The 17,710-nt window shown below is 37.7% G+C and overlaps 2 protein-coding genes across 4 annotated transcripts in view; one reads left to right on the top strand and one right to left on the bottom strand.

Annotated features, from left to right (window-relative positions):
• The first annotated feature begins 223 nt into the window (after window positions 1-223).
• Window positions 224-14,815, top strand: LOC111864796 (WD repeat-containing protein 73). 3 transcript variants are annotated; one of them, XM_023852308.2, is made up of 5 exons: window positions 224-476; window positions 8,331-8,556; window positions 9,742-9,832; window positions 12,820-13,113; window positions 13,585-14,815. In XM_023852308.2, the coding sequence occupies exons 1-5, from the start codon at window positions 406-408 to the stop codon at window positions 14,085-14,087; spliced, it is 1,185 nt and encodes a 394-aa protein (XP_023708076.1). In that variant the 5' UTR covers window positions 224-405; the 3' UTR covers window positions 14,088-14,815. The 3 variants fall into 3 exon arrangements, with proteins under 3 accessions (XP_023708076.1, XP_023708078.1, XP_023708077.1); XM_023852310.2 differs by lacking the exon at window positions 224-476 and adding an exon at window positions 542-614; XM_023852309.1 differs by lacking the exon at window positions 224-476 and adding an exon at window positions 2,969-2,997.
• A 47-nt stretch (window positions 14,816-14,862) lies between these two features.
• The window catches only part of LOC111864803 (dynein assembly factor with WDR repeat domains 1), a 34,102-nt gene continuing 31,254 nt past the window's right edge, over window positions 14,863-17,710 (bottom strand). The window contains exons 6-7 of the mRNA XM_033751583.1: window positions 16,536-16,673; window positions 14,863-15,060 (exon numbers count right to left, since the gene is read on the bottom strand). Of these exons, the coding sequence (XP_033607474.1) occupies window positions 14,863-15,060; window positions 16,536-16,673 (336 nt within the window). The remainder of the gene's footprint in view (window positions 15,061-16,535; window positions 16,674-17,710) is intronic.

The following is a 17,710-nucleotide window of genomic DNA, read 5'->3' as shown; positions in this document are numbered from 1 at the left end:
AATGAGTGACTGTGTGCCTTGCAGTATTATAACGAAGAGTGGTCGGTTTAATGCATGACACTCTGTCAGTACTTTTGGAGGTGATTGTGGGCATTGAAGGATTGTTAGAAAGGCAAGCTTTGAGCGTTTGCAAAAGTTTGGATTAAATTTCCCTTCAAAAAGGACTGCTGCCTTATTATAATATTAAAGCCCGGTTTTTTTTTTTTTTGTTTTGTTTTACTGCATTCGAGTGATGCGTGAAGAAAAACAGGTCACAGATAATGGTTACATATTTATCAAACTAGTTATATATTTGGAATTGAGGAAACGGGAAGTTTAAACCGTTTAGACAACGGTGGGTTGGTGATCCATGGCTTGAGTATTGCCAACATCAGTAGTGTAGAAAGAGGGTGTTTTAATGTCGGAATGTATAATATGTCTTCGAAGAATTCTGCCTGTGATGACGAAGATGAGTGGTTTTACGATTCTATCAAGAGGTAAGATTAGTGATGTGATAATGCGTACAAAAATGTTAAAACGCGTCCCGTTGTGAGCCACATAACCTTAAAAAGTAATCTCGTATCTGGACGTTAAGTACTGTGATTGTGATGTTATATAAGGTGCTCAAATTCAAAGTAGGTTCACTGACCCGGAGAAGGCATATGTTTCGCTACACTGTTGGAATTGTGTATTTTAGCTTTATATTCAGAACTTGCTTGTCACATTTGTTGGGCTGCTTGCTTTCGCCCACCAATGGGAGTTGGTTTTTTATTTAAAGAAGTGGAGATGGGTTGTATTACGCGTTTCAACCCTGTTACCGGTGCTCTGGCCTCCGCCGAGGTTTGCCCGAATTGTGTTTTCAGTCATATCAAGTGGGATGTAATGGGACAGCGTTAGTGCCTGGAAATAGTGTCTGCTCACATTTGAGTGTTCTGTGTTGAAATTATGACTTTTGCCCTTTCTGATGCCTTAGGTCAATGGCTCCCAAAACCAAGGCCTCAGTGCATGAGAAAAAGAATAATTTTTTTAATGTCCATAGGCATCCATCAGAACCACAAATCCTAATTTGCCAAGAAGATCAAATTGTTAAATTTCGACATTTGTGATCATTTTCCATCACCAAATAAGGAGAACGGTTCAGCATTTTTGTATTACAAATTTGAATTGTTTACTCACAATTTTTTGTACAGGATGCAAAGGCCCCAATGCAAGAGATTTTTCTTCTTTTCATTTATGAAACCTCACTATATAGCATTTCATTATCCACTAGCTTGTCTTTAGTATCAGTTGTAGTGATGCATCTTTTTTTATTTCACACATTGTTTAAGAAGTGAGAAATTTTTACATCATACACATATTTTGATGCTAAACTGTCATGGGACAGTAGGATCCCATACAAAAGTTACAGACACGTGTAGGGGGTGTAGCAATAAATACTCGTGTATGTCATGCAGTGGTGGCGTGTAGTGCCAACCTGGTTTCAAGCCAATTTTTTAATTCAGCCTGAAACTGAAAGTGACTTAGGTTGTGCTGCTTCATCCTTCAAAGCTAGGTTTTTTGGTTGTGAGGTGAAACAGTACTTTCTGTCTGACAAAATTTGCCTGATCAGTGGAAGGATTCTGTTATTGTACCAGTTCACAAGAAGGGTGATGAAACTGACTGTAGTAATCATCAGGGGATATCACTGCTATCAACTTCATATAAAATTTTGTCCAATATTCTTCTTTCAAGGTTAAGTCCATATACAGATGAAATTATTGGGGATCATCAGTGTGGGTTTCGATGTAACAGATCAACTACAGATGAGATCTTTTGCATTCGTCAGATATTGGAGAAAAAATGGGGATTCAGCTATTCATAGACTTCAAGAAAGCCTACGATTCGGTTAGGAGGGAAGTATTGTACAGTATTCTAATAGAGTTTGGGATGCCTATGAAACTAGTTAGGTTGATTAAAATGTGTTTAAATGAAACGTATAGTAAAGTCTGTGTAGGTAAACGTTTGTCTGATAAATTTCCTATCCAGAATGGTTTAAAACAAGGAGATGCTTTATCCCCACTCCTTTTCAACTTTGCCTTAGAATATGCAATTAGGAAGGTCCAGGGAAACTAGGTGGGACTGAAATTAAACAGGACACATCAGCTGTTGGTCTACGCTGATATGTGAATCTATTGGATGATAATGTAGATACCATAAAGAAAGACACACAAACTTTAATTGACGCAAGTAAAGAGGTTGGCTTAGAAGTAAACACAGAGAAAACTAAGTATATGTTGCTGCCTTGTCACCAAAATGCAGGGCAAAATCATGACATAAAGATAGGAAACAGATCCTTCGAAAATGTGGCACAGTTCAGATATTTGGGAACAACAATAACAGATCGAAACCTGATTCAGGAGGAAATTAAGAGGTGATTGAACTTGGGTAATGCTTGCTACCATTCATTCCAGAACCTTTTGTCTTCGCGTCATCCAAAAACCTAAAAATTAGAATATACAAAACTATAATTTTGCCTGTGGTTCTGTATGGTGTGAAACTTGGTCTCTGACATTAAGGGAGGAACATAGACTGAGGGTGTTTGAGAACAGGGTGTTGAGGAGAATATTTGGACCGAAGAGGGATGAAGTGACAGGAGGTTGGAGAAAACTGCATAATGAGGAACTTCATAACTTGTACTCTTCTCCAAGTATAATTAGAATGATCAGGTGAAGGAGGATGAGGTGGGCAGGTCATGTAGCACGAATGGGGGTGACGAGGAATGCGTATAGGATATTGGTGGGAAAGCCAGAAGGAAAGAGACCACAGGGAAGACCAAGTAGGTGGGTGGACAATATCAGAATAGATCTTAGAGAGATAGGATGGGGTGGTATGGATTGGATAGGTCTGGCTCAGGATAGGGACCGGTGGAGGGCACTTGTGAACACGGTGATGAACCTTTGGGTTCCATAAAATGCTTGGAAATTCTTGAGTAGCTGCAGAATTGGCGGCTCCTCCAGAAGGGCTCAGCTTCATGAGTAAGTAAGTAACTTTTATTCACTTAAAAGTTTCTTTTTATCTTCAGCAATAAGTGACTGAAAGTCATTCATTTAACACTTAGCTGCAGTATGGTGTATCACTCTGTTGCTCATAGTTTATTCAAGTTTTTAATTTATGAAATGATATCAATTTGAAGTATTTTTGTGATATACTATGTTGTAATTGGTGATCATATTATATACACTGGCATTATTTTTGTTCACTTGGATATTGTTATGAAAATAAAGTGTAATAATTTTATGCATATTTTTCAATCTCCTTCATATACAATAGATATGTTGGTAAAATTAATATGATTTAGTTGGTCATGACCAATAATATAAATAGAAATTGAAAAGGGTTACACATATTCCAGTCAGAAACTGGGGGAGGTGCCAGAGAGCTTGAGGAAAACCAAAATTGTGACATTGTGTTAAAAAGAGTAGGAACCTTTATCTTACATAAATTACACCACAGAGGTGTGCAGCTGTGATGAACGTCTCCTAACAATATAACAGTTGGATTGATTTATTTTTTATTCATTCATTATGTACATTCCATTGAGCCATACATGGCTGGAAGACCAGTGGACATAGAAATAGTCAATTACAACAAGACAAGTCACATCAGTTACATAAATACAAATTAATTATACTTAATTCATCACAATTACACATGTTATCCGAGACAAATCACAATGAGTAAATCATTAAACGGTTATAAATTATATATGTAAAACCATATAACGTATTAATATCAAAAAAGACTACAATAATGAAACATAAAATATACTACTACCTCTCTAGCGTATAATAGACCAAGATTGTTAATTAATATTGAAGTTAAAATTTTCTTCCCATGGGTAAAATTAATTTAAAAGTAGAACTCTTTTTAAAGCAAATCTAAATTGTTTCATGCAATGAGCTAAGTTCTTTATACTAGAAGGAAGATTGTTAAAAACCTTGATTCCAAAATAATATGTTCCTTTTTTAAATACTGTTAAATTGTATATTGGATAATGTAAATTGTTATTGTGTCTTGTATTAATGCTGTGAATCTCAGAGTTAGATTTAAGTTCTCTGTTTTTAACAATAAATAACAGGAGAGAAAATATATACTGTGATTGGAGGGGCACAATTTTCAGCTTCTTAAACAATTCCCTGCAGGAGTCTTTACTTTAAGAATTAGTAATAATTCTAATTACCCTTTTCTGTGGCTTAAAAATATGAATACTGTGGGGAGAATTGCCACAGGAGATTATACCATAAGTCATAAGGGAATGAAAATATGAGAAAAAATCTTTCTTATTGTTTCCTGTGACATTTAAGGTTTAACAGGCCTATTGCGTAACAGGTCAAACCTAATTTAGACATAAGCCAGTCAACATGTCCTTTCCATGACAACAAATTGTCAATAATTAATTCAAGAAATTTGGTATTAGTAGATTTAGCAATCTGATTGTTACTATAGTCAATATTCTTATCCATTGCATAGCTATTCTTAGTGAAAAATTGTATAAAATATGTTTTATCGAAGTTTAGTGTCAATAAATTAGCTTTAAACCAATCGTTTATGTATTTAAATATTTGAATAATGTAGAATGCATAGAGGATATTGGTGGGAAAGCCAGAAGGAAAGAGACCATTGGGAAGACCAAGGCGTGGGTGAGTGGATAATATTAAAATGGATCTTAGAGAGAGAGAGAGAGAGGCTGGGATGGTATAGATTGGATTGATCTGGCTCAGGATAGGGACCAGTGAAGGGCTTTTGTGAACACAGTAATGGACCTTGGGTTTCATAAAATGCTGGGAAATTCTTGAATAGCTGCACAATTTGCAGCTTCTCAAGAAGGGCTCAGCTCCATGAGTGATGAGTGATTCTGTTGTTCTAGTAATTTCTAGTTAACATTTCAAATCAGAGTGATTTGTCACAGGTTGATATACCCAAGACCGTAGAATAATGTGTGTGCTGTAAATTTTGTGAGCAGTAAGACAACTGGAACTTACAATAATGGAGAAAGCATTTGAAAATACAACAATGAGCTAAGTGCAAATTTATGAGTGGTTCAGGCATTTTAAACAGGGATGGATGCCTGTCAGAAGTGACTATCCTGGAAGCTGTTAAGCTTTTATTTAAAAATGACAGAAGGTTGACTGTTCATGAATTGGTTGAAGAGATTGGATTTTTTTATGGTTCTTACCACGCCATTTTTACCAAACATTTGCTAGTGTTGGTATTGATGTGTTTTTTGGCTCAGTTTAGCAAATTCACCTTCATTGGCTGTGTGTTGTGCAGTCCAACTGGACAAACATTTCATTTTTCCAATGTTAATACCATTAGCTCTCTACCCTAAAGAAGTATGGTCACCTGACCTATAGATGTTAGGATTTTAAATTTCCTGTTCTTTGACAATAACCTGGTACCCCCAGATTAAAACGTGGCTGCCATCTCCTATAGTACTGGGAGGGTTAAGAACGTATTTGCAGATATAGATCCACACATTCTTGACCTCAGCACTAGTTGGAGGTAAGTGGTGAGCTTCACGCTTCAGCGTATTTGGCTCTGGAGGAAGACCCCACTGGTACCCATTGGATAGGAGACTGGGTGGGCCACAGGACCGGTCTGTATGATGTGGAGAAGAGAAAAATCTTGTCCCCACTGGACTCAACCTTTTTACTTCAGATGTGAAGGTTAAGTTACAAACTGGATTTGACTTTCACCATTGTATCACCTTCAGGAAGCACTGCCTTTTGATACATTTTCACAGTTGTACAATAATGAGACTACATTCTATAAATAAGTTAATTATCCCTGCATGCAAATTATTCTGTATATTGTACGTAGGTAGACTGAAAAGTAATGCACACATGCTTGTAGAGCGCGAACGAAATGACTTTCAGAAGCGCGCCAGTGACATGTGGAAGTAACATTCCCCCTCAATACGCATGCGCAGGTTTGAGATCGTTGCGTTCATCCAGTGTATTTCGAGAAGTGGAAGTATGGAGACGTGTTCTAATGCTGTGTCAACGCGAGTTAAACAGCGTGCTGTTATCGAATTTTTAACTGCTGAAAAAGTGACTCTTACTGAGGTTCATCGTCGTTTAAAGGCTGTTTATGGTGACGATGCTGTTGATAGTCTACTGTAAATCGATGGGTAATAAAATTTAATGGTTGCGAGCCTGGAAAAGCCATAATTGTTGATGAAACTCGCAGCGGACGTCCCATCACTGCCGCAGACGATAATCATCACAAACTCGTCGACGATTTGATTCAAAATGACCAGCGAATCACTCAAAAGCGTATCGCAAACCATATTGGAATATCCAAGGAACGTGTCGGCTTCATTATTGAATAATTGGGATACTGTAAAATCTGTGCACGATGGGTACCACGCCGTCTCACAGACAAGAACAAACAGCGTCGATTGGAATGCTGCGAGCAACTTTTGCAGCGCTACCGTGATGAAGGAGACGACTTTCTTTTGAATATTGTGACGGGGGACGAGTCATGGGTCCATCGTTACGACCCGGAAGAGAAAAGACAGAGCGCTGAATATCGACATCCGTCTTCTCCTCAGGCGAAAAAGTTCAAAACAACCATCCGCCAAAAAACTTCTTTTGACTATGTTTTGGGATACTCACCGAGTTTATGTGACCGATTTTCTGGAACGAGGGGCAACGGTAAATTATTCTCAGTACATACAGACTCTAAAACACCTCCGGCATCGAGTTTGTCGTGTTAGAGGCAGCCTGGCGCCAATAATCTTGCAACATGACAACGCTCGTCCACACACACCTCGCGCGCAACTGAAGAGGCTCTGCGAAACCTGAAGTTTGAACCGATTCCACACCCTCCTTATTCCCCCGATCTTGTGCCTTGCGATTTTTTTTTTGCTCTACTCAAGAGAGAGACCTCAAGGGTAATCATTACACCTCGGACGATGAGGTGAAGGCAGCTGTCAAGTCCTGGATTCGAGAAAAGTCGTAAGAATTTTTCAGTGACGGAATGAAAAAACTTGTTACACGTTGGGAGAAATGTGTTAGCCTTAACGGTGACTATGTTGAAAAATAAATATATATGCTTTTGAAACTTAAGAATTGTACTTTAATGTACTTTTTGCCCGATCTTGCTATTTGTTTTTGTTCGCGCTCTACAAGCACATGTGCATTACTTTTCAGCCTACCCACATATGTAAGAGTCAAAATGTTTATGAACTTCTGCTGCTCTAAGCTTACCTGTCATAATTTTGCTGCCTTCAAAGTAGTTCCCTTCTGCTCTCACTACTGTTTCTGTTAGTGGTTATAGTACTTTTGAAAGCACTGCCACAGACCTTTACATCTGATCTTTCCAGATGCCACTGTCCTAGCATCTTTCATCTTGTTAATTGGAACCACTGTACAGTCGAGAAGGCTTTCGTTTTTGGGAATGAGTATTAATTGACGGGTTAGTTCTGAAGAGCAATGGGATTGTGGAAGCATAGTTATGCCATTCTTGATCAGATATTCCTGTACCATGGCATGCTGAGGCATTGTTATGGGGAAGCAGACAGTTTTCAGATTTACAGAGATGTTGGTATTTATGGCAGGTAGCTCTTCACAGACGGCAAAATAAAAGGGTAAAACTGTCCTTGTAACAGTCCATGAAGGCCCATAGGGTTGTGCGACATCGAGGCTCCCACATTTTCTGGACAATCGGCTCATGGATGGTGGCGAGGTTGTCAGCTTTACATGCTTGCTGCGCTTTACCCCCAGGGCAATTGTTGGTACTCATTTCTGTTAGATGCTGAGTTGACCCCAGAGCCATAGTGTGGCTGAAAGGATTAGGTTAATTGAAAAATTCAATGACCTCTTTAGGAATTGAACCCGCGACCTTCTGGGTTGTAGCATGATGCCTCAACCAACTAATCCACCACGTGCTACCTCCACAGATGACAAAGAATGACTTGTCATTACTCTCAAACACTTTGAGCATCACTTGCTATTTTTATTCCATGGCTTTCAGTATAGGATTTGGTATTTATTTTGTGGCTGAGAAAGATAGCGCCATATTTCATTTCCAGTTATAACCTGTTTTGAATATCTTGCTCACTCATACACAAAACTTAATTTTATGTCATGTTCTGCAAAGAAGAATTCAAGATTGAATAAACTGTGAGGGGCCTTACATGTTCCATGAATACTGAATGAATGTATGTGTCAGAAAAGTCAATTCCATTGCTCTTCATACATATCCACACATGATCAGTCGTGGAGACCCTCACAGGTACTGCCTAATTAAGTGGTTGTTGAAAAGTTGACAGTCTTTTTGACTACCACATTTTTGACTGTTGTTTGCAGATACAAACAGTTGCGAATGTTTGATTTTGAGAATGTTATTCATCAGATTGAGCTCACAGATCCAAGGACAATTTGTGTAGTTGGGAAACACAAATCTGGAAGAGATGAGATCCTTGAACTGTCCCTCCCAGAAAAGCTGACTGTGGCTCCCAGTCATGAGGGGCTTGTTAAGAATAGTGACTTACGAATGAAAAGTGGAGGCTTCACAATTGCTCCAGTAATACAGGTGAAGTAGAACAGTGGTGCAGAAGCATCCAGATCACAAATACATATAGTAGTTGCACAGATTTACAGTGAGTGAAATATCAATGAAGTCTGGAAAGTAACTGTTTCCACTTGTCCTTTCTTTCCAGTAATGGATATAGGGAATCAGGGTGTTTATGTTTTTCACACACCACAAAAGATGCTCTCATACACTTCCCTAACATGAAGATCATTCCTTGCTCTCTAATAGGCTTATGTTGGGATATGAATATGTTTAATATAACAAGAAAGACAAGTACACCATTCAGACTGACTTGAAAAAGGCATGTATAGTTTATGCATGAGTCTTGTCTTCTGTTTAGGTGGGTGTGGTGAAATGGATACCAAGGAGACATCAGGTACTTGGTAGGGAGTTCAGTCACAGAAGTGCAGGAGACACTTTCATTTAATAGATGTAGTTATTTTAGTATTCATTTTTCTGAATGTCAGCTTCATGGAAATTCATGAATACTAGATGAAATATGTGTATGCCAAAATGTGTATACAAACCATTAACCCCATATAGGCATTCAGTGTACTCAGTACATCAGAGAGACATTTTATTTTTTTGCTTTTTAAAGACATCCTATAGGGGTTTTGTATGTTCTGAATGACAGAAATCTGAACTTTCTGTTCTTTTTTTCATAATTACTTTTGGCGGTAAAGCAAGTTAAATATCCTGCTTTTCTATCAGTGATAATATCTTCCGTAGCACTGCCAAGTCTTCTGTTTGATGACTTATGGTTCTTCTGTCACACAAAGACCCTTGCAGGTGAATGGAACCAGGCAATATACGTTCTGTAAGAACTGCCACTGATTCTTCTCATCCTTAAGCATGCTCAGTAGATATAGTCAATTTGGGGAGATACTGTTTTGCTATATAAATTAAGGAGTTCTGTTTTGTGCTGCCATCACACTAGATACTAAATAACAAACCTTACAGATATTTAGAATATGTATAATAATACATTATACACCATGTTCCCTGAAAGTATGGTGAAATTTAACAGTTTGAAGTAAAACAGAAATCAGTAATCCTTAATGTAAGAGTTGCATTTAAAAATAGTTTGAATTGTCAATCATTTTTAAGTTTCTTAGTTTGCTATGTTAATTGCATGGTCTGTGAAGTTACAGTATCTCACATATGCAAACTGTTAATAATTTTCAGATGAAAGCTTTATGGAATCAGAGAAAAGTTATTGTCTCTGAGAAAGACCAAATTGGTGCTGCAATATATAACTTGGGTTCTGAAGATTCAGGTATGAAACCAAAATATGTTAAATTAAATTTTTTATAAAGTTATATTAGTTAAGAAATAATGGATTCACAACCTGTGCTTGTTGTTATTCTTCCATGAAGCCTACAAGTTAAATGGTAATGTGAAGTAATTGCACATTCACAAGGCACAAGATATGAAGCGATACAGGCTGTCCTAAGCAACAGACATATTGAAAATATTTTTAAGTCTTTGTGGATTGAACTCACCGCAAACTTACTTCCCAGAAGAACTGGAATTTATGTGTAAGAATATGATGAAACTGGTCCACTTGACCCTTCACTGCCATAACGTGCATTGTATCACATGTCATTGCCCAGTGTACATAACATGCCTAACATGTTTGGTCTTCTGTAGTTATATTTTTTAAAAGTGCTAGTTCTTTTGATAACTATATTATTGTTTGTGTGGGTGTTTCTTTTTAATTCCATCATTGGTTATTTTACATTCAAAATGAAACTGCACCCCCCTGGTTCATATGTGGCTAATCATACCTTCATATTATTTATTGTTTATTTTATCTTTGAAAATTAATTGTGTAGGCTATCATTTGTTGTGTCACTTTAAANCTCACTTACACACACTTTACAGGCATTTTCACTTGCAGTGTCACAATCACTGCTCACAATATTCCGGCGATGGTGGACTCTCTTCTCCGAAGGCTGGCCCGAGACTCTCTTCTCCGGAGGTTTGATGACGACTGACTTCTTCGAATGCTATTCCGAGACTCACTGTTTCTCGCTGAAGCTGGGCTATCTATAACCTTGCCCGCTGTTAGGCAACGAACCCTCCGTTATAACCATAGAGACTCCTGTTAGAATTACAATGGAGCAATTGTTGTCTCCTCTGTAACAGTCTATTGTAGCGTTTCCATAGAAGTTACTCCTCTGGTTTGCCGACACGTTACAATATTCTTCAGCACTGTACTTATCGTTGAAAATTAATTGTGTAGGCTATCATTTGTTGTGTCACTTTAACGTGATGATCATTCTAATTCCTGTGGAAGTGTTGCTAATTAACTTAATGGAAACCAGCGTGCATTGAGACAAAGATCGACTGACATTGGTATTGTACATGTACAGTTCTTTAATTCTAAATGGGGTTTACTGTGCCATATATTATTTTACAGGAGCTTCATAACTTGTACTCTTCATNGTTAGAATTACAATGGAGCAATTGTTGTCTCCTCTGTAACAGTCTATTGTAGCGTTTCCATAGAAGTTACTCCTCTGGTTTGCCGACACGTTACAATATTCTTCAGCACTGTACTTATCGTTGAAAATTAATTGTGTAGGCTATCATTTGTTGTGTCACTTTAACGTGATGATCATTCTAATTCCTGTGGAAGTGTTGCTAATTAACTTAATGGAAACCAGCGTGCATTGAGACAAAGATCGACTGACATTGGTATTGTACATGTACAGTTCTTTAATTCTAAATGGGGTTTACTATGCCATATATTATTTTACAGGAGCTTCATAACTTGTGCGCTTCATCAAGTATAATTAGAATGATCAAGTCAAGGAGGATGAGGTGGGCAGGGCATGTAGCACGAATGGGGGAGATGAATGCGTATAGGATATTGGTGGGAAAGCCAGAACAAAAGGGGCCGCTGGGAAGATCAGNCAATATTCTTCAGCACTGTACTTATCGTTGAAAATTAATTGTGTAGGCTATCATTTGTTGTGTCACTTTAACGTGATGATCATTCTAATTCCTGTGGAAGTGTTGCTAATTAACTTAATGGAAACCAGCGTGCATTGAGACAAAGATCGACTGACATTGGTATTGTACATGTACAGTTCTTTAATTCTAAATGGGGTTTACTATGCCATATATTATTTTACAGGAGCTTCATAACTTGTGCGCTTCATCAAGTATAATTAGAATGATCAAGTCAAGGAGGATGAGGTGGGCAGGGCATGTAGCACGAATGGGGGAGATGAATGCGTATAGGATATTGGTGGGAAAGCCAGAACAAAAGGGGCCGCTGGGAAGATCAGGGTGTGGGTGGGTGGACCATATTAAAATGGATCTTAGAGAGATAGAATGGGATGGTATGTATTGGATTGATCTGGCTTAGGTNGGGGTTTACTATGCCATATATTATTTTACAGGAGCTTCATAACTTGTGCGCTTCATCAAGTATAATTAGAATGATCAAGTCAAGGAGGATGAGGTGGGCAGGGCATGTAGCACGAATGGGGGAGACGAGGAATGCATATAGGATATTGGTGGGAAAGCCAGAACAAAAGGGACCACTGGGAAGACCAAGGTGTGGGTGGGTGGACCATATTAAAATGGATCTTAGAGAGATAGAATGGGATGGTATGTATTGGATTGATCTGGCTTAGGTTAGGGACCAGTGGAGGGCTCTTGTAAACATGGTAATGAACCTACAGGTTCCATAAAATGCTGGGAAATTCTTGAGTAGCTGCAGAATTGGGGGCTCCTCCAGAAGGGCTTAGCTCCATCAGTAAGTAAGTAAGATACCATTTTTATAATCTCCGTGAACATATTTTTGGTCGGTATAAGGCTGATATATACTTTTAGGAGTTAAACTTGACTCAAGTACAATCAACTCTACTTACAAACCATACAATAAATTAGCACTGAACATCATGGTATATTGGTGTAATACTGCATTATATTGAAATGATCCTCTTTCAGGCTTTCAGGTGGAGTATTAGCTGCCATCCTCTTTGAAATTTGTTATGGTTTTACCTGTCTATTGAGACAGATGTCAGGGTAGAACCTTGTGTATGCAATGAACATTTTCTCACATATCCTTCCCAATTACCAGTCATGATATAATGATATGTAAATTGTATTATTTATACAGCATTGTTATATATACAGAGCACTTGAGAAGAATGAATACATACCTGCATTAAGCAAATTACAGGTACTTTGTAGCTAAGTGAGTAACATAAACTGTGTTTACAAGAAAGTCTGCCTTCATCATTTCAGATCTCATCACAAGATTTGGCAGCCTGACTTGTGACTTGGTTACACCACTTATGGCATTAAATAACCAGGAACTTGTTTTATTGACAACAAGGACGAAAAGAGATTTGGTTGCAATAGATCTGACAGTGAATACTATGCTTTATAAATTGTCAGTTGACTCTACAAGTGAAACACAGTGTGGGTTTGAACCATCTTTTGTCTCTGAAAACTTAGCGGCTTTGTGTGAGAGGAACGGTGGAAGCGTTTTCCTGCATGATGTCCGTGCTGGTAAGATGTGTGGAAATTTCTCACCAGGTAAGAAAATGAACTGTACTAGGATTACTTTAACTTTTGTTCTTTAAAACATAACACTTGTTTCAGAACATCTATGTTGTACCATAGCCTAGGAATGGCGGTGCTGTCTTAATGCTCTGCTAGAAGCTAGCACAATATCGTAACTTAGTCCTCATCTGGGGTTTCAACTCCACTCCATCATGCAATAAAATTGAGAGAAAGGGCTACTGTATCTCTTGCTTGCGACATCAGCTGTATTGAGATTTATGTAAAGTTAACTTAAAAATATTTATCACTGATTTTAAGGTCCTCTACTGGCAACTCTTGAATGGACAAAGAAAACTAGAATACACCTTAGTAAGAATATCCAGTTCTGGTTTTGATTCTAACAAAATCCATTTTAAATAAAAGGTTGGAGTGGAAACTACTAGATCAGAATAATTATGTAGTTATATTTACCATGAATCTTATTGGGGTTGTCTTTTATTCTAGCCAAACAGAACTTAGGGAACAAAAACATAGTAACTAGAGAACTATGGACAGTGAGCACTGGCTACATCAATAAGACAAGTTCGTCTTCTGCAAATGGTGAAAACAGTAATCCAAAACTTGGCCTATTATCAGCTATGGGCAAGCTCTTAATATATGACATAAGGAATACTGATATTGCCATGTGTGAATCAGACATTGGAAAATTTATTGATATTGCATCTCGTGCAGAAAATGCTAATGGTCGACTGCCAGTTATGAACTTTTCTCCTGATGATATGAATCGAGTTTCATTGTCTGGATTTGATGAGAATGTGTACATATATGATGCATCATGTACTGAAACATTTAAGACAATATTTGTTCATGATGGTCATGTAAGGCAAAGTGATCAGCTAAGCTGTTGTGTAACAAGTCACATGTGGTACAAGGAGAACATTGTTATATCAGCTTCAGATAACTGTTGGCTCCACTGTTGGCAGTTCATTCCTGATGCATTATCATGACTTTTGTTGTTGTTTGTAAATTTTGACATTCATGTTGTTAAAGAAATTGGGCAAAGGATGATATTTCCAATGTGAAAAGTGTTACGACAGAACTTATGAATGTTGAGTATATAGAACTGCTTCTATGGTTTGTAGTCCATGTTACACTGTAAGCCAGTGTGGCTGGTTGGAATTATTTTGAAAAGAATACATAAAGGATTTGAGCCATTGACATTGCAGTACTTTTCAACATGGAAGATGTTTTATACAAAATTGCCTGCTGAAACTGAAATGAAAGATATGAACTTATTTTTCAGTGTTTTTGGATTTGATGGTAGGTTTAATATAATTTATTAATACAATGTGACTAAATAAAAATATAGCTTGCTTATATTAGGAAGGATGCTGGGTCAGATTCTTAGCTATTCCTGATTGAATCGGCCTCTTCCCATGTGATAATGTTAGGGACTGCAAGAGATTGCATATTTGTTACAGCTGTGGACTTAAATTTGAAAGTTGTAAAATAAGTACTGAATCCATGTGGTATTAATCCCAAGATCTTTACTACAGAGGGTAATTGCAGTACCTCAGACCATCAGGTCCATAAATTGTAGGGTGGTGTTTGGAATGCAGATAAGTAATTAATTTTGTAATACTTGTAATTTACATGGTGATATAGAAATTAGTAATTCAACAGTTTTGTCACAATAAATGGCCCAGGGCTGTATGATCTTTGGGGCCAATTGAAAGTGGTCATTTTTGTTCTTGAAGTTCTGGATAAACCTCCAATGGCTTTTTACCTCCAGATCCTGCATGTATTGTCCTTGGAAGCTGTGATGATAATATCTCCATTGTAACTGAATGCACATGAAAATACGTCATCTGTGTGTCCCTCAAGTATCTGGATGCATTGGCCTGTGTCTGTATTCCACAGTCTAGCTGTTCTGTCTAATGATGCTGTCAGAAGCTGAGCCCCTGCAGGACTGAAACAGACCTGTTAGATTGATAATAATAGAAGCTGCACTGTGAGATGTTACATGGCTTTAGTTTACTTAGTTGTTTGAAGGTGGATCTCAAGTGTATTCTGTGACATGCATTTGATACTTATTTAACTCATATAATAACATGTTTTTAATTCTAAAGTATAATATTTTTAATGCTGCAACAGAATAGATTTCACTTTTTATTTTCAACTTCAGCATTTCAGATATGTAAACATAAACAAATAGAAAGGTAAAGTTGCTATAAAGATGTATTTGGTAATTTAACAGAGCTTTATCAACTTTATGGGGTATGAAGTGCCAGATAGTGATATGGTTGTATGAATGATGAAATGGAAAGTAAGTGGAAGAAGCTTGGTGAACCTATTTTAAGGTCATAAAACATTCTTCTGGAGTAACCATGGAAAACCATTAATAATCTTGATCATGATAGCTGTCTGTGTGCTGAGACCTGAGTACAAAGCAGTTGTACTGATCACTTGCCTATGACAGTGCCTGTGACATTCAGCGCAGCAGAGGAAGTGAAGATAAAGCATCATTCATTCTTAATTTTGTTGCTAGAGGTCAGTGGTGGCTTTGCACTCTATAACCACTTTAATTCCAGGAAAGAGCTGTTGTCACCTGTTGTACATGAGCTTGATGGCCTTCAAGTTAGTCTCGATTTGATGATTAAAGAGAAATATCCCCCCCCCCTTCCAGGAATTAACCTTTGGTTGTCTAGCTATAATAATTGCTTTACTGAATGATTTATCCCAACCCATGCTATATAATGTAATGTAATGTATGTAAGGGGTGGGCCATAAAAACCGGCCCCTGCATTGCAACCTTCAATGATCTATTTTGCTTCCCCATAGATTAGCCCTTTATTAATTCTACACTTTTAATAAAGTGTAGTACCCTGCTTATGAGAGCGTCATAAAAGTCACTTGGTTCCATAAATAATTGACCCAAGTGACAAAATCTTACATAAGCTATGGCCTCACAATCACACAGGATGTGTGATGGCTGATTCGTTTTCTTGTAGGCACCTTTCACAAGTTAGGTTATTTGACAGTCCCAGCTTGAAAAGGTGTCCTTTTAGGTGGCAGTGATACCCAGGAGTCATTATGCCGCTGCGTTGGAGGCTCTGGTCATAATGCCATTGCCCTCTATGGGAACTTAGCCGCCAGTCCTGGATGGTCATACTAATCAGACCCCAAGACTGTCATTGCCCAGCAGGACCACGAGGCGGTGTCCCAAAGCTGTGTCCCAATGCATCCCTGGTCCATCCATGATGCGTCCCCCACCAAAGACACGGACGTAGTTCAGCCCACCTCATTGAGGATGGCGTCAAGACTACCTGTAACATGTGCCCTTAAGAAGGTCACAGTTACTCCCGCCCCCATGCTATATAAACAGAGTATTGTATTAATAAAATACAAGTGGTTTAGTTCTTATGCCTGAAACAAAGGAAATATGAAGATATTACCTTGGAGACTTCTTCCCTGTGACCCTCCATTTTAGCCAATAGCTTGAAGTCTGAGTGAACATCCCATATGCATGCAGTAGCATCGCTACTTGCTGTTGACAAGCGATGACCCGTGTAATCAAATGCAATGTCTAGAACCTGCACACAGACATAATGAAAATGCTAGAAAACCATATTTAAAAGCACAAGGCATTGGTAGAGACTCTCTTTTTGTTGAAATATTTCATAAGATTAGATGTATTCACAACAAAGTGAATTTAATTTTTAATGCTTTTTTGAGATATGGGCAAGTTTTTCAGTATGTACTTTGTATTGGAACTAGTACAATTGCAGACCAGAAGTAGGAAATGTGTATTTGAAAGCATTCATGATCAATGTTCATTTATTTTATTTTATTAACATCCATGGATCATTATACACGATATACGTAGGACAAGTCAGATATTTTCTATATACAATACTTGATCATTATAGTAAATTAAAATAATAATAATAATGATAACACTAGTATATTAATTTTAATGCACACACAACACAGCAACACACTGTAATACACTAATCTCACTGTCCTGGCACAAGACAGATTTCAAATTTTGATCTCCCTTAAGTAACCCATGCAAATATTTCCCTGTCTCGTAGTAACCAAATTCATGGAATAAATAATAAGCTAAACAGTAGACATTCTCATGATTTGCACTAATATTCAACAATCTACAAATTAATTATTCTTAAAATATATGGTTACAGATGACAGGTACTAAGGCTTTTCCCTAAACAAGAAAAACTCGTCAATACTATAAAAACAATGATCAAATAGGAATTTTTTCAAAGCATTCTTAAACTTATATAGTACTAGTATCTCTTTAAAATAATGTGGTAGATGATTTAACATACGAAGTCCTATGTTATTAAAGTTGTTTATGCATAGACTAATATTACATGGAACAATAAACAATCATCTTTACTCCTAGTATTATATATATACGAAGGGGGACCCAAAAATAACCGGAACCGACCTGTTGTGCGCGCACGCTTTGTAGTTATGAGTTGTGCTGCTAGGTGGTGTTAGCTGGGGGTCTCCCGTGACTGTTAGTGAGCTGGCATCAGTCTGAGTTAAGTGGTTTGTCTGTGGTGCTCTGTTGTGTGCGTTCCTGTTTCAACCCTTTGGCGATTAG

This window comes from Cryptotermes secundus, unplaced genomic scaffold (genome assembly GCF_002891405.2).
Source record: "Cryptotermes secundus unplaced genomic scaffold, Csec_1.0 scaffold1278, whole genome shotgun sequence".
Taxonomy (NCBI): domain Eukaryota; kingdom Metazoa; phylum Arthropoda; class Insecta; order Blattodea; family Kalotermitidae; genus Cryptotermes; species Cryptotermes secundus.
The sequence above is the reverse complement of the archived record's forward strand: the minus strand, read 5'-3'. Positions and strand labels throughout refer to the sequence as shown.